The sequence below is a fragment of the Hylobates moloch genome, unplaced genomic scaffold (assembly GCF_009828535.3).
Source record: "Hylobates moloch isolate HMO894 unplaced genomic scaffold, HMol_V3 SCAFFOLD_19, whole genome shotgun sequence".
NCBI classification, from domain to species: domain Eukaryota; kingdom Metazoa; phylum Chordata; class Mammalia; order Primates; family Hylobatidae; genus Hylobates; species Hylobates moloch.
In genome coordinates this window covers 13,610,989-13,634,749 of record NW_026652294.1, presented here as the reverse complement: position 1 = coordinate 13,634,749, position 23,761 = coordinate 13,610,989, and the positions used below count along the sequence as shown (strand labels likewise).

General features: G+C 47.6%; 1 protein-coding gene and 1 non-coding gene across 2 annotated transcripts; both read right to left on the bottom strand.

Annotated features, from left to right (window-relative positions):
* Positions 1 to 2,613: 2,613 nt before the first annotated feature.
* YWHAH (tyrosine 3-monooxygenase/tryptophan 5-monooxygenase activation protein eta) lies at positions 2,614 to 16,672 on the bottom strand. Its single transcript, XM_032139860.3, has 2 exons — positions 16,311 to 16,672; positions 2,614 to 4,072 (listed from the first exon to the last, which is right to left on the bottom strand). The coding sequence occupies exons 1-2, from the start codon at positions 16,395 to 16,397 to the stop codon at positions 3,419 to 3,421; spliced, it is 741 nt and encodes a 246-aa protein (XP_031995751.1). The 5' UTR covers positions 16,398 to 16,672; the 3' UTR covers positions 2,614 to 3,418.
* LOC116459538 (small nucleolar RNA U13) lies at positions 6,699 to 6,801 on the bottom strand. Its single transcript, XR_004245589.1, has one exon. It is a non-coding gene; the product is annotated as a small nucleolar RNA U13 (small nucleolar RNA).
* Positions 16,673 to 23,761: the final 7,089 nt, after the last annotated feature.

The window sequence follows — 23,761 nt, the reverse complement described above, 5'->3', positions numbered from 1 at the left end:
AGGCTGGAGTGCAGTGGGACAATCTCGGCTCCCTGCAACCTCCACCTCCTGGGTTCAAGTGATTCTCCTGCCTCAGCCTCCATCATAGCTGGGATTACAGGCACCAGCCACCACGCCCAGCTAATTTTTGTATTTTTAGTAGAGGCGGGGTTTCACCATGTTGGTCAGACTGGTCTTGAACTCCTAACCTCAAGTGATCCACCCACCTCAGCCTCCCAAAGTACTGGGATTACAGGCATGAGCCACTGCACCCGACCTATGTGGCTAATATTAATCATGCATGTCCATACTTCCCCCTATCTCATTCCCAAAGAAGGTGCCTTACACACCATGAGCTTAAGAGTTAAATTAAAACATAACCCAAATCCTACGCTTAAAAAATGAGGGACCTGAACCTCAAAGGTGGCACAGCTTGCCAAGGTTCCCCAGGCCCCCCAGAGGGCTGTTAAAATTCTGAATAAATCTTGGGTGGAAGCTGTCCTCTAGGGCAATCTCGGTCATGAAGTCCGCCTCCGGTTCAGCCTTCTCCTGCCTCGGCCTCGGTAGTGGGATACAGGACCCACCACCACATTTAGTAGAGACGGGTTTTCACCGTGGTCTCGATCTCCTGACCTCCTGATCCGCCCGCCTTGGCCTCCCAAAGTGCTGGGATTACGAGCGTGAGCCACCGCGCCCGGCCTAGCTGTCCTCTAGCTTACCAGCTGTATCAATTCTAGAGATCCACAACCTTTGCATTTTAGCTTCCTTATCTGTAAAGTGGGACAAAACCTTTCAGAAGACAGCTGTGAAATGTAAATGTGAATGCTTTAGCAACTGCAAAGGACATTTCAAATGTAAAAGCGACTGGGCACAGTGGCTCCTGCCTGTAATCCCAGCACTTTGAGAGGCTGAGGTGGGAGGATCACTTGAGGTCAGGAGTTCAAGACCAGCCTGGCCAACATGGTGAAACCTCATCTCCACAAAAATACCAAAATTAGCCGGGCATGACAGCGGGTGCCTGTAATCCCAGCTACTCAGGAGGCTGAGGCAGGAGAATCGCTTGAACCTGGGAGGCAAAGGTTGCAGTGAGCTGCGATCGTGCCATTGCACTCCAGCCTGGGTGACAAGAGTGAGACTCCCATCTCAAACAAAAAAAGAAAATGTAAGAGCCTTTTGTGTGTGTGTGTGAGAGAGACAGAGAGAGAGAAAGGTCTTCCTATCTCCCAGGCTGGAGTACAGTGGCGCAATCACGGCTCACTGCAGCCTCAACCTCCCGGGCTCCATCCTTCCACCTCATCCTCCCAAGCAGCTGGGACTACAGGCGCACGCTACCATGGCCCAGCAACCTTTTGTCTCCATATTTATCAAAACCAAGTGTCTTAGCCATATAAAGCTTGTTGACTTTCAAATAGCTGACCTACTAACTGAAATGAAACTCAATAACCACTTTATCTTAAAATTAGGTCAACTTGAAACAGGCTTCCCGAGCCGTATTCATCAGCACGTGGGGGGTTGGGGGGCGGGGCTCATACTCTACTTCAGAATAAGGAACAGGTTAAACTTACATGCCTACAAGTTATGTGCTCCACAATATAAATTCAAGGACAGAGATTGTGTCATGGCCATTTCCATCAGTCTAATGCCAAACTTTAGTCAAGAAGGTGTTTAAGGCTGGGCATGGTGGCTCACGCTTGTAATCCCAGCCCTTTGGGAGGCCAAGGTGGGCGGATCACATGAAGTCAGGAGTTTGAAAGCAGCCTGGCCAACATTCAAAACCTCATCTCTACTAAAAATACAAAAACTAGCCTGGTGTGGTGGTGGGCGCCTGTAATCCCACCTACTCAGGAGGCTGAGGCATGAGAATGGCTGGAACCTGGGAGGCGGAGGCTGCAGTGAGCCAAGATCATGCCACTGCCCTCCAGCCTGGATGACACACCGAGACTCCGTCTCAAAAAAACAAACAGAAAAAGGTGTTTAAAGGTTCTGTGTAACTGAACCACCTCACCTAACAAACGTTCGTTCCTAGGTGCCACTCTGGAGGTGATAAAAATCGTGAGGAGCTGGAAACCACCTCACTCAACAACAGTCAGCCAGTGATGCCAAGGCTCAAGAGAGACACCTCGGGATCAAGCAAGTGTTTAAGGGGTAGGATAGGCTTTTTAACTCAATGAGGTTTGCTTTTCTATCTTAAAGAATACTAAACGCTTAACAATAATCATTAAAGATTTCAGGGGTGCAAGTTGTGCCCTTAATATTTTATTACATTAAGAAAACTTGAGGACGTGTATAAGCTCAGTATTTACCTTCAGTGTTAAATACACTCTCAGGTTAAACACAGCCCACAACGTTTCAGAGGTACTATACTGTGGAAGACTGCATTTTGTTCTGCAAGGCTCATTAAAAAGCACCAGTTATCAGGAAAATTGATCAGAGAGGCCATGTTAGCTGGGTTCACAGAAAACTATTTAAAATCTATGAATCCTATGTGTGTGCTGCAAAATATGTAATGCAATCAGAGGGCAGGAAAACTTGGATAATGTACTACAAATGCTTCCATGTTTGAGAGATTCAAACCGCAATTTGTGACTGGTTAAACAGTTCCTTGAGAGGGGAAAAATCAAGACCAAACAGAGATAATATCCCCAAAGCAGCATTTATTTACCCACTGAATTCCAAAACATTTATTTTAGAAGTCTGGCATTTCATAATCACCCATCTTGATTGACATGGGCTGACACACATGGTGCTGTCAGGATACACAAAGACAATAGCCAAAGAGTTACAAAAAATAAATCCATGATTCTTAAACAATTGCAACCAAAAAAAAAAGTTACAAGTATCAAAACTTTTAGATGCATTGCATTGAAAAGAAGGTTTGTGCACGTCATAATTTAAAGAGGCAAAAACGAGCTATTGAAACCTCACGTTAAACAGTTTATTATAAAGCTGATGGAAAGGAGCAAGTTGTCTCTCTGTATCAGCTTCCCTTAACAGTTTTCCATTAGTTGAAGAAAGAGGTGGGAGGGGTGAATTCATTTTTGCATGCACAAGATGTACTGCTTAACGAAACACTATCAGCTTGTTTTAAATGGATCTTTTAAATATCAACTGTAGCCTGTGTTGGCTAATTCTTTCTAATCTCCCCCATTACTTTCACCTAGATTTCCCATAGATCAACAGGCATAGTAAACTGCCTCATCAGAACACACTTCTCCACACAATTCAGAAAGGGAGCTCCTGTGGGCTCAAAGCAACCATCAGTCCAGCAATGCCCATGATTTATCTGAAACTGCTTCCCAAGAGACAGGAGTGCAGATCTGAGTAGCTGTGCTGCCAATACAGATAGGTTTAGCACTAGATATTTAGTGATTGTGGCAAGGAAGAATCGGTGATGACGGGGGTGGTGGGTGAAGGAAGGGCCAGGGGACCTGAAGGATCTTCAGTTGCCTTCTCCTGCTTCTTCATCCTGCTGGTCGCTCGTCCAGAGGGTGAGGTTGTCTCGCAGCAACTGCATGATGAGCGTGGAGTCCTTATAGGAATCTTCGTTTAGTGTGTCCAGCTCAGCTATGGCATCATCGAAGGCTTGTTTGGCTAAGAGGCAGGCTTGCTCGGGTGCATTCTGGATCTCATAGTAGAACACGGAGAAGTTGAGGGCCAGGCCCAGCCGGATGGGATGCGTGGGTTGCATCTGCTCTTTGCTGATTTCAAAGGCTTCCTTGTAGGCAGCTTCAGAAGCTTCGACCACACTGTTTTTCTTCTCCCCAGAAGCGACCTCTGCTAAGTAGCGGTAGTAATCACCTTTCATTTTCAGGTAAAACACCTTGCTCTCATACTGGAAATCATTGCAGTTCTTGATCAGGAACTTATCAAGCAGAGACAGGACATCATTGCAAACTGTCTCCAGCTCCTTCTCAATCTTCTCCCGGTAAGCTTTAACTTTCTCCAATTTCTTTTCGTTTCCATCAGCCATGGTTTTCTGCTCAATGCTGCTAATGACCCTCCAGGAAGATCGCCTGGCACCAACCACATTCTTGTAGGCCACAGAGAGGAGATTTCGATCTTCATTGGAGAGAGGTTCATTCAGCTCTGTCACCTGCAAAACCCCAAAAAGATAAACATTGAAAGCAAAATCTGAAAATCTTGGTAAGAAGCCTTCCCTTCAGCATAATCAATAATTCTTCTCAAGAACGGGATTATGAACAAGTCAGTCACTCTGGAGAATAAAAACCACCCACGGACAAAACCAATACAGATATGAATCTTATGTGAAGAAAGACTGTAGTCTAATGGAAGAGATAAATACTTGGCACCCAAAACAGAAAATCATAGGGGCTTGAGAAATTCATAATTCGGGTCTGATAAGATGTTGCTTTCACCTTGGTAGAGGAATAGGACTAAGGATAATTATGAAAAGGTTGTACAGCAGCAGTACACAATGGTGAAGAAGAAAAGCTCGAGCTTCAGCTATTCTGCAAAAGATACTCTGAACAGGCCAGGTGCGGTGGCTTATGCCTGTAATCCCAGCACTTCAGGAGGCCAAGGCAGGCAGATCACGAGGTCAAGAGATCGATACCATCCTGGCCAACATGGTGAAACCCCATCTCTACTAAAAATACAAAAATTAGCTGGGCGTGGTGGCACGCGCTTGTAGTCCCAGCTACTTAGGAGGCTGAGGCAAGAGAAACTCTTGAATCTCGAGGTTGCAGTGAGCCAAGATCACACCACTGCACTCCAGCCTAGCGACAGAGTGAGCCTCCGTCTCAAAAAAAAAAAGGATACTCTGAACAGTAAGATCGTGCGGTCCCTTTGTCAAATGTTCAAAGACAACAGACTGGAAGTGTTCCAGACTCTGCTTCCAGCTTTATACTCTGGAAAGAACCGACCACTCCTCAAATACACATTAACAGATGGTGGGGCTTCACAGATCAGATGAACATCACACAGGTCCAGTGGCCAGAGCTTCGCCCTGTGTGGCTACACATGGAACCCTAACTGATACTCCCAGCCCTCTCTCAAACCAAAATGGAGACTAATTCATTAGTGACATGAAAGTGCCCCCAGCTCCTGGTGAAAGGAAGCACAGCTACTCAGCAGCAAGTTGTACTGTGACCTACCTCACAGGAAACTCTGGTCATCAAGGATGGAAGCATCAGTTATTTTAAGTGGAAGAGTTAAATTTCACAAGCTTTAACTTCCCTTAGTTCTCCATGATGCCAACTACAAGTGAACTAGCTATGCAGTTAGTAGGAAGAGCATTATTAGACTTTGCAGTGGGTTGAACTGTGTCCCCCCCGCCAAAAGATATGCTGAAGTTCTGACCCCAGGTACCTGTGAATGTGACCTTATTTGGAAATAGGGTCTTTGCAGATGTAATTAGTTAAGATGAACTCATACTGGACATTAGGGTGTGCCCTAAGTGCAATTAATTACAGGTGTCCTTATAAGGATAGTGAGATTTGGACACACAGAGGAAGAACGCCATGTGACAGTGGAGGCAAAGACTGGAGTGATGCATCTACAAGCCAAGGAACACCAAGGGTTGCCAGAAGCCACCAGAAGCTGGGAGAGTGCCTAGGAAGGATTCTTCCCTACAGCCTTCAGAGGGAGCGTGGCCTGCCTACACCTCACTTTCAAACTTCTAGCGTCCAGAACTACGAGAGAATACATTTATTATTTTAAGCTATCCAGTTTGTCGTACTAGGTTCAGCAACCCCTAGGAAACTAACAAGAGTTTCCTAACAGAGTTCCTAACAGAGTTGGTCTGGGCCCAAGCAAAGAAAATGACTTCCTAAATTGACCCAGGACATTTCACAAGCTCTTAAAAGATGGTGTGTCATCTAAAGTAGAGGGATTCCTTAATATGACCTACTGGTAAAGGTCTTTAATTTTATTAAATCAGTCTCTGCTTATCCAAAAGGTCTTTAATTTTAACAATGAAAAAAAAGAAAGCAAAGCACTTAGGAAACCATAAAACACTAAACAAAAAAGATATTACTTAAACCAATCTGTAAGGACAGAACCTCCAATAGAGGGAAAAGGCCAAGTTCAATGGGGAAAGTTATCAATAGCATATTCAAATAGACACACTTCAAATGGATTGAGAAGACTAAGCAGTGGAGTATCAGAAATCCTGAACAATGATGGTTTATTTGAGGAATTAGTGGTTCAAGGACATAAGCAGCACGTGTAATCATTATTACAGATAAAAATCAGAAAACTTGTGCCAAGTTCTCACAACGTAAAACAAGCAATTGTCTGAGTCCTCCCTACCCCCAAGCCCCAGACAAAATAAAAATACAAGCTCACTCTTAATTTCTCCATCTCCCTGTCCCCAGGACCCCTACTCTTCTGCTACAAACCCTTAACACAGGATTAAGTTTCTCCTTTGCCTACCCATCAACCAAACCCCACTTCTTTTCAGTGTGGTCTTTGGCTAACAGCTATCCTGACCATTCCCCAGGGGTGCTGCCTCCACTCCAGTCAAGCCAGGGTTCTCATTATTCATCCTCACATATTCATTAGTAGTCTCCATACCTCTCACTGTGATCTGCCCCAGTCTACCATGAATCTACAATCCATGCTCCCCTTAAATCCAGTTGAACAGCTATATAACCCCACCAGTTTCCTCCTCCAGTAAGTGCCTTTAAACACCTACATACATTTTCTTATGGAAAATAGAGACTTTGTAAATATTTAATAACTTAGTCTTTTTTCCCCCACATCAGAGGGTCATGTGTCTACGTTGTAACAAGGTTTGAGGGTGGCACATCTCACACATGCATGTCAAAACCCAATCATCACGCTTATGAACTACAAAAAGATGAGTAACTACTTAGTCTTTTAACGGAACAACACTTCTTTTTTTTTTTTTTTGAGACGGAGTCTCGCTCTGTCGCCCAGGCTGGAGTGCAGTGGCGCAATCTCGGCTCACTGCAAGCTCCGCCTTCCAGGTTCACGCCATTCTCCTGCCTCAGCCTCTCCGAGTAGCTGGGACTACAGGCGCCCGCCACCACCCGGCTAATTTTTTGTATTTTTAGTAGAGACGGGGTTTCACTGTGGTCTCGATCTCCTGACCTCGTGATCCGCCCGTCTCGGCCTCCCAAAGTGCTGGGACTACAAGCGTGAGCCACCGCGCCCGGCGCGGATCAACACTTCTAAATCAAAATTCCATCCCAAATATTCTGATAAATTTCAGAATGCTTGAGTCTTCTAGAACGACTTGCATTTCTAGAGCAATATTCAATAAAACAAAGCATAAGGCAACAACAGAATTTGGAGAGCTCCTTTGATCTTGTAGTAATTAAATCCAACTAAGGCCATTTGGCATTAAAATACAAATAATATCCATAAGGAGTCACAATATACTTCCTCCTGTGACTAACAAAGCTGCTTCTGTGAAACTGGCAAAGATACAACAAGGTAACTTCCCAGAGTGTATCATTTAAAGTGAGTGCATATCTGAAATACATGTATGTATAATACAGAATGCTTGCATAACACAAGGTGGTATAATTATTAAACCCAAGACATGTGAAGTTTAGTCTGAGCTAGCTATGTGACCTTAAACAAATCACAACCTTTTTGGACATCCAAGGTAAAATCAGCAGCATTAGCCCAAATGATCTCCAAGGCCTCCTTCAGCTCCAACATGCCATGATTTCGTTTTTCCTGTGCACCAATAAAAGGTGTGGCAGGGCGTGATGGAGCTGATCCTACTAACGTGAAGTTTGCGTGTATCTGTAAGCATATTCTTTCTCCATCAGGAATACACTGCCAAAAAAGGCTACTGGGCAGTATTTATGATGACACCTTCACAAGAAAAATCATTTACTGGGAGTATTAGTGTTTATATAACAATCATCTGGTTGCCTGCCAGTCTGAATGAATCACTATCAGCATTAGCTGAGGGTGACTAAAATATCTCAGCAAGCAAATATTGTTCCTAATACCCCAGCCAGAGCCTAACTAGGAAATAACTGGATACATTTAAATACAGTATTTTTTAATACTCCTGGGTTACAATTCAGTTAACAAAAGGAAACATGAAATGAAGATGGCTTACTACTTGACCAGATAACTAAAGAAAACTGAGTTTTTCCCAGACTGGAAGATTATAGACCCATGTAAAATCAGACGGTCCATTAAAACAAAAAGATGTATAGCCAATCTTGATGGATGATACTTAGCACCAGTTCCCAACACTTCAAATACCAAAATACAGGAGCCAGGAGAACTAATGAAAAGTTCAGTCATAAACTGTACTAAGAGAGGCAAACACTGGGTGGCAACACACAGTAATGGATGCTCTCCAGGCCCCAACCATGCTACCTAAGATAATCTGCAAAATCTAATGAAATCAGATTTGCTGCATCTCCACAAATTAGGAACATGAATCAAAAACAAGACAGAATTTTAGTGACAGGCCTAGACAATAGTTTTCTGCCTCTTTCCGCTCTAACACCAAGATTACAACAGTCATTTCTGCCACACGGCACCTTCCCTCAGTGTAGCCACACGGCACTGAGTCTTCACTTGGCCACAAACCAGGGGTTTCGCCACCTCTGCTCATAGCCTCTCTGCTTTCTAGGTGTCCTGCCTGCCTTCCCACCCTCTGTAATCCTACTTACACCCTTCCTGAAGGACAACCTTAAACTGATGGGCTCTTCCCATGCACAAAGGCCCTCCTCTCCATTTCTTTTAAGGACTGGACTCCCTGTTAGCCAGTTTTACTAACATCCTGACCAAACAGCCTTTGGCTACACCTAGTCCCCACCCCAGGGCACTCACTTCACAGATTTTCTCTGCTCCAGGACTACCCAACATTACTAAATGTCTGCTGATTACTAAATGGCCTGCTGATCATTCACTTATCTTCCTATGACACTATTCATTTACCCAAAAACCCCTAAGGGCCTCCTCCCACTACTCACAGGGCAAAAAACTATGTGTGTGAGTAAAAATAGATCACTGCCAAAAACAGTGCAGGGACTATTTAGGAAAATTTAAAGTTCTTAATCTGGGAAACATCCAACATCAAAAGTAACACTGAGCAAACAAAAATGCTACCCCTGAGCTGCCAGGCCATAGCTGCCTAAGTTAGGGGTAATGTTACCTCACTCGAATATGCTGCCATCCTTCACAGCTCCACACATGCTATGGGCTCATCCTTTATAGTTACCCACACCTACATGCTATTGACCAGCTTGCTTTTGAGTAAATGATTCTCACGATTAAGTAAACATAACCACATCATAAAACCTTTAAGCTTCTTTGGCAGAAGTGTGTGTGTACGTGTGTGTGTGTGTATTGAAAGTGAGTTTGAGGGTTTGAGGGGCCAGGTGTGATGGCTCACACCTGTAATCCCAGCACTTTGGGAGGCCAAAGCAGGCGGATCACTTGAGGCCAGGGAGTACGACACCAACTCACTCAATATAGAGAAACCCCGTCTCTACTAAAAATACAAAAATTAGCCGGGCATGGTGGCGTGCGCCTGTAATCCCAGCTACTTGGGTGGGACATGACAATCGCTTGAACCCGGGAGGTGGAAGTTGCAGTGAGCCAGGATTGTGCCACTGCACTCCAGCTTGGGTGACAGAGCAAGACTGTCTCAAAAAAACAAAAAGTGAGCTAGAGGGATGAAAGCTTGCTGAGCTCTTTCTCAAGTTAATGCTTAGGAAGTGAGAATCTTGCCTGGCCTGGCCCCAAGCTGGAAAGATACCCACCAACAACAGACCAAGTCCTACGGGCCACCGTGCAAGAACATCACCAGCCAGGGTCAGGCTGAGCCCCTTATCCTCACCAGGATGAGGCTGCAATTCTGTAAGACCACAAATAGGCTAAACCTCAAGCTCAGAGCAGGCAAGTTCAGTTAAGTAACATCCACTCTAAGCTAAATTTTAGTCAAATAAAACAGCTACCCTTGTATAGTCAAGAGACTGCTTTTGCCTTGCTTTTGACATAACTGAACATTTTCATGGGGATTGGCAAGGATTAAATACAACACCATCTGAATGGCATTACTGCATGCTACTGTCCCTAGAGGCATCCGAATTGAAGGCTTCAGAAGCTGTGCCAGGTTCGGATCATTGGAAGTGCCAACACTCACCACCGCAGAAGGGAATGCCACTGCAGCCAGGAGTAGGGGTGGGAGGAGCACCAAAATGCTGGGACAGAAGACAAGCTGCCTCCACTTAGACACTAGGAGGAATTTTACCAGCAACCTAGAGACAGAAATTTTGGGGCCTGCATAAAAATATACTAAAGGGTGGCCGGGCGTGGTGGCTCACGCTTGTAATCCCAGCACTTTGGGAGGCCGAGGCAGGCGGATCACGAGGTCAGGAGATCGAGACCACGATGAAACCCCGTCTCTACTAAAAAATACAAAAAAATTAGCCGGGCGTGGTGGCGGGCGCCTGTAGTCCCAGCTACTCGGAGAGGATGAGGCAGGAGAATGGCGTGAACCCGGGAGGCGGAGCTTGCAGTGAGCCGAGATTGCACCACTGCACTCCAGCCTGGGCAACAGAGCGAGACTCCGTCTCAAAAAAAATATATATATATATATACTAAAGGGTGCAAGGAGAAAAATACATTAAAGGCAATATGGAGAAACAACTGGTGCCAAGAATATGAAATAACTTCTTAAAATACCCCAAATAAAATGTAACATAGTCCTGTACTTCTTAACTCAGGAGAAACTCAAATTCAATACTTTGTTAAGCCAAAAAAAAAAAAAAAAGCCTCCAAGCCTTCAGAACAAGCAAAATCCAGATATGTGAGTTTCCTTCTTATGTTTCTCTGTTGTAGCTAAAACCTGTAAGTGGCAGATTGTTCTTAATCATATTTGCAAAAAAAAAAAAACGACTTGCACTCAACAGATGAAATTATTTGTTTAGTAAGCCCACTTATGAAGAGTTCTTGGATTTTAGTCACCAATGCTGACAATGGTTAATATACCAGAATGTATACTAGACATATTATCCCTTTGCCTCGTGGGGCATTGTTACACAGTGGTTAAAATGAGAGCTCTAAATTTGAGTTTGAATCTTGGATTCACAACTTACTAGCTGTTTGACCATGAGAAAATCAACCTCTGAAAGTCTCATTTGTTAAAGGGAGTAACAGTACCTATCTTGAATTGTTAAACAAGAATGTACACATGGAAGGTGGCAGGCGCCTGTAGTCCCAGCTACTCAGGAGGCTGATACAGGAGAATGGCATGAACCCAGGAGGCGGAGCTTGCAGTGAACCAAGATCGTGCCACTGCACTCCAGCCTGGATGACAGAGCAGACTCCTCAAAAAAAAAAAAAAAAAAAAAAAAGTACACATGGACTAACAGCTACTGTTTACCAAGTGCCTAAAAAGTTACATAAGTTCTAACCAAGCACAGTGGCTCATGCCTGTAATCCCAGCACTTTGGGAGGCCAAGGCAGGTGGATAACCTGAGGTCGGGTGTTCAAGACCAGCCTGACCAACATGGAGAAACCCCATCTCTACTAAAAATACAAAATTAGCCGGGCATGGCATGGTGGCGCGTGCCTGTAATCCCAGCTACTTGAGAGGCTGAAGCAGGAGAATTGCTTGAACTCGGAAAGCAGAGGTTGCGGTAAGCCAAGATCGCGCCACTGCACTCCAGCCTGGGCAACAAGAGCAAAACTATCTCCAAAAAAAAAAAAAAGTAAAATGTTATATAAACTTGCTAAATGTCACACACACACACACACACACACACACACACACACACACACACACACAAAACATTAAGGGTACCCTCTCCGAAACCGTATTTCTGGAAAAGTGTGATGTTACAGTCTGTCACTAATATAAAATCCCAGACAAAGACCAACTAAAGAAAATCCCCACCAAAGAAAACACATTTTTGGTTTCTTTAAGGGAGTCAATTCTGGACTGTGGAAGTTCTTCTGCGGATAATTCAAGGACCCAAACCCACATGTGGACCACAGTTTCTATTTCAGTGCAAGAAAGCCACATAAGCTGTTTGCCCACCTGAAAGGACCTTTTAAATTCAAACTATTACAAGAATAATCCAGGGCCTTCTTCCTTCCTCAAAGACAATTACATTTTAAATGCCCAGTTAGTGGGAAACATAGCTCCCTAGTTTTTACATATTTCAAACTATAGTATCAATGTGGCTTTAAGATTTCATACTGGTTGGGTGTGGTAGCTCACTCCTATAATCCCAGCACTTTAATAGGCTGAGGCAGGAGGATTGCTTGAGGCTAGGAGTTTGAGACCAACTTGGGCACCATATAGAGATCCTGTCTATACAATTTAATAATTAGCTGGGCATGGTGGCATGCATCTGTAGTCCCAGCTGCTCAGGAGGATCACTTGAGCCCAGGAGCTCAAGGCTACAGTGAATGACGATCCCGCCACGACTGTGCTCCAGCCTGGGTGACAGAGCGAGACCATCTCTTTAAAAAAATTAAAAAAAAAAAAATACTAATCACACCTCAAAATCGTCCTACTCTCTGTGACACTGATCTGTGTCACCTGGGGCAGTCAGCTGTGCACTTTTACACAGCACCTGCTCATTTCCCCACTTCCCAGAATCTCACAGCTGTTGCAACAACAGCCTTTTGCCAGTGGTTGGGCCAAGTGCCCCTCCTCTCCGACTCCTGTTTCCTTAAACTGTAGTTTTGTTTCCTGCACTTAAGATTTCTAGGGAGCCACTGTGGCTCAGGCCGGTTGCCCTGGCACTCGGGGAGGCGAGGCTACACGTTCGAGGTCAACCTGGTCAACGCTGATTAAAAAAAAAAAAAAGATTTCTATATATCTATTCTGCAGGTACTTTAAACGTGTTTCTGCCCGTTTTCTGTCAACACTGTAATCAACTGGTGTATCAGTGTTAAAACACCATGCTAGCCCAGTAATTTTTACATTTGATAACTTCACAGTTACCGTCTATGTTTTAATATAAAATAGATGACTTAGGGCCATAATACATGATGAAATTACATCTATCTATGAATATCCACCAGAAATCGATCTGGTTATTTTCCCTCTTTCCTTAAATCACGTAGTCTTCTGGACTAACATTTAACCCCACTTTATAGGTTTATTTCAGTTATCAAATGGTACTTACAGAGACTACGAATTGTGTAGCCTAGAATTGCCTAGCCTAGAAAGAACTTAGGTTCTAGAATCTTTCACAATATTTCTTCCCACTACTATACTCTATGCAAGCTGGTAGGTATGAGATAGAGAGAGCTTGAAGATACTCCTTTATGCTTCACTTCAGAAACATTTCTTGCTTCTTCAAATTATGGAGAGAAGCAGGTAAGAGAAGTTCTCAACAGGTTTGAGGCAAGACCACTGTTTCCCATATGCACGATTTTTCTTCAAGCTTACCAACACTGTCCTCCAGGTGACGCTGGTAGAATAAGGAACATCAATCATTACAGGAAGGCAGTATTATCAAGTGAGCATTTTAATTATGAAGGAAACAGAAAACAAGTTAGAAGACTGAAGGCAAAACTGACTTGTTAATAACAGCAACATCACTAGTTTTATACTTCAGAGGACCTAAAGCCAAGATGTAAGTTTCAGGTTACAGAGTGGTGGCATCAGAATATATCCTCAACACAGGTGTCCTGCTCCGTCCTCCCTACAGCAGGCTACTTACCTGCCCTTCCATAGCCCTGAAGAAAGCCCAGGTAAACCCAGAGGGTTACTGAAACTTACACCCTTTCCAAAAGCCTTAGTTAAGGCTAATGAGATTAATAACATAGAGACTGAGTCATCCCAGTAACATTAAGAATTTAATCTACAAGCTGGGCGCGGTGGCTCAAGCCTGTAATCCCAGCACTTTGGGAGGCCGAGGCGGGCGGATCACGAGGTCAGGAGATTGAGACCATCCTGGCTAACGCGGTGAAACCCATCTCTACTAAAAATGCAAAAAATTAGCCGGGCGTGTTGGCGGGCACCTGTAGTCTCAGCTACTCGGGAGGCTGAGGCAGGAGAATGGCGTGAACCCGGGAGGCGGAGCTTGCAGTGAGCCGAGATCGCGCCACTGCACTCCAGCCTGGGGGACAGAGCGAGACTCCGTCTCAAAAAAAAAAAAAAAAAAAGAATTTAATCTACAAACACCAATTTAGCAGGGAAAGTGACCCCTGCCAGTCCCTTCCAATATATTCTTTTTTTTCTTTTAAAGAAAGTATCTATAAGCACAATATATTCCATTTAGATGGTGGCGGAGAAACGGTTTATCACCATTCTGAGATGGCAGAATTAAAGCTTGGATTGACTCTTCCATGCTGGGTGGCTTTTCCAACTCAATTGTTTCAAATATAGATATTATAGATTCCTTTGGTTTACAAAAGGCTACCTTAACCCTCCAGAGAAAATCTATGGACACAAATAGCTTGCTGCAGGAAAGCATTTTACAAGCCTACTAGAAAGCCAGTCTTTTTCTCTGCTCAAACTAGATTTCGTTCTGGTAACATCTCTCCATTCTTGCCTTTTTCCCCCATTTCAAGTTGCCTCAGGTTTCTGACTGTTCCAGAACACACCTTCTAGCCATTTTTCCTTAACCTCCATTTCCCCTTCCTTTAAACCTTGTCCCGCCCTTCTTTTCACCACATTTATTTCCCAAAGGGCTCCTAACACTGCAGTCTTTACGTCTCACTTAGAGGGTGAGCAACCACTTCATGAAAATGTGTGGAGAGGCCTCAGCCTGCATAATCCCAGCACCACTCAGTTACTGGGGAGGAGGGGCTTAAGTGTGACCTGCTGTGGATAGAGGCAGCTTTATCCCAAAGAAAATTAAGGTTCAGGGTCCCTTCCAAGGAAATGCATTCGTCAGTCCCATTTCTGTAAAATATGCAAAATTATATTTTAGATTTTCTTTTAAAGGACCCCCTGAATTACATGAAGTGCAGCCTCCAGACCTAGACCGTCCCCCGGTTTAGAAGAAAACCTGCCTCACCACAACAGCATGCTAATAGTGCTCAAGTCAAGATCACCAACAAATCAACACATGGGTAACGGTGTTGCTGGTTTCCAAACACACTCAGTTATATGTGTGTAACAAGGACACCAGAGGAAAGGCAACTCTTCAAGTACCTTACCTGAACGATCCTAAATATTGGCCCCAACTACATATTTCATCTGATATTAACATCAAAAGCCTTCAAATGAGCTTTCCAAATGACTTAAGATTTTAGGGAGCCTTTGTATTGGCAGCTTTTTCGGAACTCCCTCCAAAAAGCCAGCAAAGGATACATTTACTATAATCATGGGCAGTAATTCTCAGACTTAAGCCAGCTAAAAATCGCCTGTGAGAGCTGGTTACAATGCAGATGTCTGAGTCTCACCGCCCGAATTTCTGAATCTATAAGTCCAAGGCGGAGTTCAAGGGGATCCTCCCAGGTCTCAGGAGGTCGTACACTGAACATAGCAGGTTGGTGGCCGCAGTTGTAGTTCTACCACTGTGTGACCTTGACGCAGGGAGAGGAAATATTCATTTACAGAAAACGTAAAATAACGTGGAGAGTGAGAGATGGTAACCGGAACTCAGAAATGCAGGTGGTGTGTGACCCACGGTATTTTGCTAGGGTGTGGCTGGGCACGACTCCTCCACCGGAGAAGCTGCAGAATCGATTTATGAGGGTCTCAGGAATGCAAAGGCACACAGATTCGTCTCACCTAGAAGTCACGTTTCATTTTAATCTCCAAGCAGACAGCGCAGCAGCAAACCTGGGGCTGTGGAGTGGGGCCCCACATCCTCCGCCCACTCTCCCGCCCCCGTCCACGCCTAAACTGCAGGAAAGGGGTCTTCGCACACAAAGCCAGACTCCCAGGCGTGGGAATATGGAACCAGAACAATTCGAAAGAGCAGAGCAAAACAGATCGGAATTACAGACTTGAGGTCGTGGCAGAGAAAGCCAGCTGAGACAGGGCGCCACTCACTAGGTGATTCTTTATTCCAAGTTGGGGAACGGAGGAAGACGAGAGGGGGAGCCCTCGGGTCCAGTGAAACGCTCTAGGAGGAATGCGGCTCCTTCGAGTCCCCCAGGGCACCCTCTGCCCCCGCCCGGGCTCCGAACTAAGATGTGGCGAATCCGACCGCCCCGCCCCCCTCCCGGGGCTGCCTCTGCGACCCAGAGCTGCACCCTCCCGGATCCCCCACCCCGGGCCCAGCCTCAGGAAGTGGCGGGGCGCCCAGCGGGAGAGGGAAACGCCGGCTAAGGGCGGGCGGCCACGCCCAGCCGGGTCGCCCATGGCCGGGAGCGGAACGCCGCCCGCGGCCATCCCCGTCCCTCCCCAACGCCAGGACCCCCCGGCCAGCCGCCCAGACTCCCGGCGCGCTCACCGCCTTCATGGCGGAGGCCATGTCGTCGTAGCGCTCCGCCTGCTCGGCCAGCCGCGCCCGCTGCAGCAGCTGCTCCCGGTCCCCCATGTCGCTCGCGGCTCGGCCTCGCCTCGTGCCTCACACCGCTGGCTCGCTAGCCCGCCCGCCGCCAGTCAGTCGGCTCCCGGGTCGCTGCGGAGGCCGCCGCCGCGCACGCGCACTGGCTCGCCGGCCGACCGGAGTCTGCAGGCTGCAGGCAGCGCCGCCGCTCGCGCCCTCTCGCTGGCTCGCCCCGCGCGCTGTGGCTCGCGCCGCGGACACCGCCGAAGGAGGAGAGGCGGCCGCGCTGGGGGATGGGAGAACGGGACGACGCCTGCGCAGTGAGAGTGGCCAGGCCGGGCGGCGGGGAGCGGCGGGAGTGGGAGGGGGGAAGGGCGGGCCGGCCCTAACGGTCTATTTCAAGGTGACGTCACCTACTATAAATAGCCACTGCCGCCGCCGCCGCCGCCCGGCCTGAAAGCCGCGCAGGCGCTCTGCGAGTGCTGCATTTTATCGCCGCAGAGATGGAGGAGGAGAAGGGAAAGCCGGGCAAGAGACTGCGGAGCCGGAGGAGGGGGCGCGGTGATGGCGGCTGCACAGGCAGTGCATTGTCATAGCCCTACCCTGAAACGCGCCACTCCATCCACGTTAGAGATCTGGCTTGAGAAGGGCCCCAAAAGCAGCAAACCTACCGGCGGAGAAGCCGGGAGGCCGCGTGCCCCGAGGGGCGGGTCAGCCCAGCCCCGCCCCAGCCGTCCCGCCCTCCCCGAGCCCTGCCTGTCCATGGGTTCTGCTGGGCCACACCTTGTGCGTGGGTCTGTACTGGTCCGGGCAGGATCGAGTCCGACCCTCGGGGACAGCCCCGCCACACAGACACACACAATCGAACCCAACCTGAGACATAGCCTTGGGCAGGCTGTGCCTTCCACCAGAGGAGGGGACTGGGTGGCCAGGCCCGGACAAGTAATATTCAGGACACATTAGGAACCAGCCCAGTGCTAGTCCCGCACAAGCATTCTCCTCTTTAATCCTCACTACCCAGCCCGCGGTGGGCACAGCTGGTCTCCCCATATTTAAAATGTGGAACCTATGGCCGGGCGCGGTGGCTCACGCTTGTAATCCCAGCACTTTGGGAGGCCGAGGCGGGCGGATCACGAGGTCAGGAGATCGAGACCATGGTGAAACCCCGTCTCTACTAAAAATACAAAAAATTAGCCGGGCGTGGTGGCGGGCGCCTGTAGTCCCAGCTACTCGGAGAGGCTGAGGCAGGAGAATGGCGTGAACCCGGGAGGCGGAGCTTGCAGTGAGCCGAGATCGCGCCACTGCACTCCAGCCTGGGGGACAGAGCGGGACTCCGTCTCAAAAATAAAAATAAAATAAAATAAAATAAAATAAAATGTGGAACCTGAGGAAAATCGAGGTTAGTGACTTGCTCAGGGTTACACAGCCTGTAAGTGGTGAGGCCAGGACTGAGTCCAAACCCAAGCTGGACTTTCTCTTGTGGCAAAGAGCTGGGGTGGCCCAACTGGCTGGTCACTGAGCCCCTCCCAATCCTGGCTGGTATTGGATGCTGAGGGTCCCTTGTGCCAGGCCCTGGGCTGGGCTGCTCAACAAGCTAGGAAAATGATGATTAAAACAAGGCCCCGACTTGACTTCAACATGCCAAGGGCAGTGCAGGAGAAGGGGTCTTGGGATCGCTGAGAATTTTATTGAGCATCTACTGCATGCTCAGCCCACAGGGATAAGCTGGATCTTGAAGGAGAGTCAGGAAAAAGATTAAGACCTGGGGTACAGCATGGGCAAAGGCTTGGCAGTGACCTGGGAGATGGTGAGAAGAGAGGCCTAAGAATGGGAAGTGAGGTTGGGTAAAACAAGATTACAGAGTGTTTTAAATGCCAGGCCGGAGATTTGAGGCTTCATCCTTAGGTAATTGGGAAGCCATATTTCAGGCCTGGAATCTTGCTCTAGAGAGTAAGACGTGTTCGAAGGGAGAAGGGAGGGAACTGGAGACTAGGCCTTTTCTGGACCTGTTTTCCATCTGGAGAATTGGACTTAACTGTTTCAAGGACTTTAGAATAGATATCCACATGCTGAAATGTCAGAGCTGGCAAGACCCTTAGAATTGCCCCTGTCTAACCCCTTATCCTGAATAAGGGGAAACTGAGGTCTGAGGGAAAGGAGGGGCTGGCCCTAGTTTGCACAGCGAGTGAGCAGAGCTGGGGCCTCCATACCAGGTTTCCTGCCTCCCAGGCCTTCCTCTTCCTGCTGTGATGCTGAAACGATCATACTTTTGGGGGCCCATGAAACAGAATTTGAATGTGGGTCTGGGAGGAGGCCCCTACCCCAGGCTTCACCATGCTTTGAAGAGTCACCTTTGCTGTTGGAATCGAGGTTAACAAACCAGGCTGATCTTTCCCCTAGTGAATATATTTAAAGAGCATGCTAGATAGTAATGAATCATCCACTCCACCCCGCATAAGGATGGGGTCCCAGTGAGAGATGGGAGGAGGGCCAGCCCTGGATGGGGGGAACTCCTCAGTTCCTTCTAGCTCTTAGAGGGCTTAGAGCCCTTCCAGCTTTTCTGATGAGGTTGGACTAAGATTGATTTCAAAACACTGAAAATTAGGTAGAGCTGGAGCATTCTAAATAATTGACTTCTGACATGTGTAAAGGACACTCTGGTTCTCCCATGAAGCCTTTCTTCTCACCAAACTTCCCCATCTCCTCTTCTTCACCTCCTACCCACCCATCAGTTCAGTGTGGTCTGGCCCTGTCCCCACTCCTCCACCGTGGTCACCAGAGCCCTCCTTGTTGTCAAAGCCAAAGACGCTTCATAGTGCCCACCTCCCTGGCCCTCTTGGCTGGACTGGGCACGACTGCTCACCCTTCCTTGACTGACTCTCCCAGCTTCCCTTCTGCTGCTCCAGCCGTTGCTGTTCTATTTGCTGTATAGGCTTGTCTTCTAGCCTACCCCAAAATACTAGGGTTCCTCAGGGCTTTGTCCCGAGCCCTCTTCACACACTGCCCTATCCTTGGTGACCCCATCCTCATGCACTCTAAGGAACCATCTACAATGTTCCTAGCACCAGGCAAGGTGCTTTGCAGAAATGGGCATTTTTTTTTTCCCTCAAGATACCCCTGTAAGGCTGGTCTGATTTCCTTTCCTGTTTTTTTGTTTGTTGGCTTTTGTTTTGTTTTGTTTTGAGATAGAGTCTCACCCAGTCACCCAGGCTGGAGTGCAATAGTGCTCTCTTAGCTCACTGCAACCTCTGCCTCCCAGGTTCAAGCGATCCTCCTGCCTCAGCCTCCCAAGTAGCTGGGGCTACAAGGCACACATCACCACACCCAGCTAATTTTTTCAGAGAAAATTATTTAAACTCTTGTGCCTCATCTGTTAAATTGATTTTTTTTTTTTTTTTTTTGAGACGGAGTCTCGCTCTGTCGCCCAGGCTGGAGTGCAGTGGCGCAATCTCGGCTCACTACAAGCTCTGCCTCCCGGGTTCACGCCATTCTCCCGCCTCAGCCTCTCTGAGTAGCTGGGACTACAGGTGCCCGCCACCACGCCCGGCTAATTTTTTGTATTTTTTTAGTAGAGACGGGGTTTCACCGTGGTGTCGATCTCCTGACCTCGTGATCCGCCCGCCTCGGCCTCCCAAAGTGCTGGGATTACAAGCGTGAGCCACCGCGCCTGGCCATCTGTTAAATGGATTTTTTAGTCTTTTTTGTTTGTTTTTTTCTCTGAGAGATGGAGTCTCGCTCTGTTGCCCAGACTGGAGTGCAGTGGCACAATCTTGGCTCACTGCAATCTCCGCCTCCCAGGTTCGAGCTATTCTGCTGCCTCAGCCTCCCGAGTAGCTAGGACTGCAGGCATGCACCACCACGCCCAGCTAATTTTTTTGTGTGTATTTTTAATAGAAATGAGATTTCACCAGGTTGGCCAGGCTGGTCTTGAACTCCTGACCTCAAATGTTCCTCCTGCCTCAGCCTCCTAGTGTGCTGGGATTACAGGCATGAGCCACTGCGCCCAGCCAGTTTTTAAAATTTGTTTGTTTGGCTGGGCGCGGTGGCTCACGCTTGTAATCCCAGCACTTTGGGAGGCCGAGGCGGGCGGATCACGAGGTCAGGAGATCGAGACCACGGTGAAACCACGTCTCTACTAAAAATACAAAAAAATTAGCCAGGCGTGGTGGCGGGCGCCTGTAGTCCCAGCTACTCAGAGAGGCTGAGGCAGGAGAATGGCGTGAACCCGGGAGGCGGAGCTTGCAGTGAGCCGAGATTGCGCCACTGCACTCCAGCCTGGGCGACAGAGCGAGACTCCGTCTCAAAAAAAAATAAATAAATAAATAAAATTTGTTTGTTTAATAGAGCTAGGGTTTCGCCATGTTCCCCAGGCTGGTCTTGAACTCCTGTACTCAAGCTATCCACCCTCCTCGGCCTCCCAAGTGCTAGCACTACCAGTGTGAGCCACTGAGCCCGGCCTCCTTCCCATTTTACAGATAAGGAAACTGACACAGAGCTGTTCCGTGGCTTAAACAAAGTCATACAACTGGGTATGGGCAAAGCAAGGATTCAAACTCAGGTCCATCAGACACCCAAGTCTGAGGGCCTCACACTACCCCGTGATGTCAGCTGAGAAGAGCTCAAAGTGTGACTCGCCTGTTGGGGTCACTCAGATTATACAAAGCATACATAAGCCTCCCACCGTGTGGCCTACACACTCTCACCAGCACCCATCTTCTTTGCCCTTGGGAGAGAGTTGCTAACGCCCAAGAGCCTCATCAGTAAAAATCAGGGTCACCAGCTGGGACAGGTCACCTACTCCCAAGGCACTACGTCCTATCGATAAACAGGGCCTTTGAACAACTTCAAAGACAGCACCTGAGTGAGGTGAGGGAGGTCAATGGTTAATGTCAAACACACTTTGTTGCCTCAGGGCTCAGAGCAGGTCCCCAGTAGAGGAGCCAAGTCTGGGGCTTCACCTGGTGCAGGGTCTCACTCAGGGAACAGAACAAACGCCCTCCTGGGTTCCTGAACACACGTGTGTGGTGTGATTTGAGAAAGAACATGGTTCTTGTCTTGGGTTCAAATCCTACTCTGCCAGTGCACCAGCTGAGTACCCTCCGGCAAGTCACTTGTATAAAGGGACCAATAGCCTGGCACAGTGGCTTATGCCTGTAATCCCAGAGCTTTGGGAGGCCGAGGTGGAAGGATCACATGAGGCCAAGAGTTCAAAACCAGCCTGGGCACCATGGCAAAACTCCAGTTCTACAAAAAACAAAATACACATACACACACACACACACACACACACACACACACACACATTATATATATATTTTTTTTTTTCTTTTTTTTTTAACGAAGTCTCTCTCTGTCACCGAGGCTGGAGTGCAGTGGCATGATCTCAGTTCACTGCAACCTCCGCCTCCGAGGTTCATCAGGCAATTCTCCTGCCTTGGCCTCCCAAGTAGTTGGGACTACAAAAAATATTTTTAAAAAAGAAAAACTGGCCAGCCGTGGTGGCTCATGCCTGTAATCCCAACCCTTTGGGAGGCCAAGGCAGGCGGATCACCTGAGGTCAGGAGTTCGAGACCACCTTGGCCAACTTGGCAAAACCCTGTCTCTACTAAAAATACAAAAATTAGCGTGGTGTGTTGGTGTGTGCCTGTAATCCCAGCTACTCAGGAGGCTGAGACAAGAGAATCGCTTAAACCCGGGAGGCAGAGGTTGCAGTGAGCTGAGATCGCACCATTGCACTCCATCCAGCCTGGGCGTCAGAGTGAGGCTCCATCTCAAAAAAAAAAAAAAAAAAAAAAAAAGGCCAAGCATGTTGGCTCATGCCTGTAATCCCAGCACTTAGGGAGGCCAAGGTGGGTGGATCACCTGAGGTCAGGAGTTTGAAACCAGCCTGACCAACATGGTGAAACCCCGTCTCTACTAAAAATACAAAAAATTAGCTGGGTGTGGTGGCAGGCACCTGTACTCCCAGCTACTCAGGAGGCTGAGGCAGGAGAATCGCTTGAATCCCGGAGGCAGAGGTTGCAGTGAGCTGAGATCACACCATTGCACTGAACCTGGACAACAAGGCTCAAAACAAACAAAAAAATTCCTCACTTGGATCCCACCCTGAGCTAGTGGTCACAACTGCTCCTCACATGGGACTGCATTTCTAAAGCATTGCCAGAACCCTCCACTAGAGCCCAGTGAATAGATGACCCAGAAAAGGCACATCCTGGTTTTTTTTGTTTTTTATTTTTCGTTTTTCTACTCATGGATACTGTGAGACACTCACTCTGAGCTGGTGAGAAGTCTGGACAACAAGGGACATATTACAAAGGAGACGTGATGTTGTTCTGGAGAGATGGTGTTTGCAATGTTGGCATGGTTACCATCTTTAGCTGGAGCAGCCACCTGTCCACAAATTATCAATAATGTCACCCAGATAGGATTTTAACTTTTTCTCCCACTGTAGGCCACCTGCAGCCAAGGTGACCTTGCCGACCCAGCCAATGATAATAAAACCACCAGCAATAACATCGACAGCGGCTCTTGTTTTTTTTTTTTTGTTTTTTTGTTTTGTTTTGTTTTGTTTTAAGACGGAGTTTTGCTCTTGTTGCCCAGGCTGGAGTGCAATGGCACAATCTCAGCTCCCCGCAACCTCCGCCTCCCAGGTTCAAGCAATTCTCCTGCCTCAGCCTCCAGAGTAGCTGAGATTACAGGCATGCACCACCATGCTCGGCTAATTTTGTATTTTTAGTAGAGACGGGGTTTCTCCATGTTGAGGCTGGTCTCAAACTCCTGACCTCAGGTGATCCGCCCGCCTCAGCCTCCCAAAGTGCTAGGATTACAGGTGTGAGCCACCGCGCCCAGCTCGACTCTTGTTTTTTAATCACTTACCCTCTGCCTGATTTGAGGATGAACACTTTACTCTCATATTCTCCCCACATCCTCACTTGGAAGGAGGCTGTTAGCCCCACTATATGTATGAGGAAACTGAGGCCTAGAAGAGTCAGATTCTTGCAGTCATCTGAAGCCTTCCCCACTCACCCCAACTTTGCACCATCTACTTTGACCCCAGTATCCTTTTGCTGATATCAAATCTCACCCCGTGTCTTAACTAAGAGCATCTTGAGTGCAGAGATTTCAGGATCATCTAGAGCCTTCCACCCTTCTTTCAAAGTGCGCCTTGGAAGCAAACCAGCACCCAAGGCAGCTTTTGGCATTAAGAAGTGCAAAAATGTCCTGTTAGCTGCAATCTGTGAGCTGGTTCTATGAGCTGGTGGAGCTCAGAGCCCCAGTTCCAGCACCCGCCCCCCTCCAGCTTGTTCAGAGGAGCTCAGCTCTGGGGGAGAAGGCAAAGCCAAAACCTATTGAGTTGCAGTTAAAATGAGGGCGAAAAAGGCTTTTGTTTCAGTTCTGCAGATGGTCGGGGA

Excerpts from the sequence above, each read along its gene's own strand:
- YWHAH (XM_032139860.3), bottom strand. The coding sequence starts at position 16,397 with ATGGGGGACCGGGAGCAGCTGCTGCAGCGGGCGCGGCTGGCCGAGCAG. Across the intron at positions 4,073-16,310 it reads TGGCCTCCGCCATGAAGGCG|GTGACAGAGCTGAATGAACC; the intron begins GTGAGCGCGCCG and ends GGGGTTTTGCAG.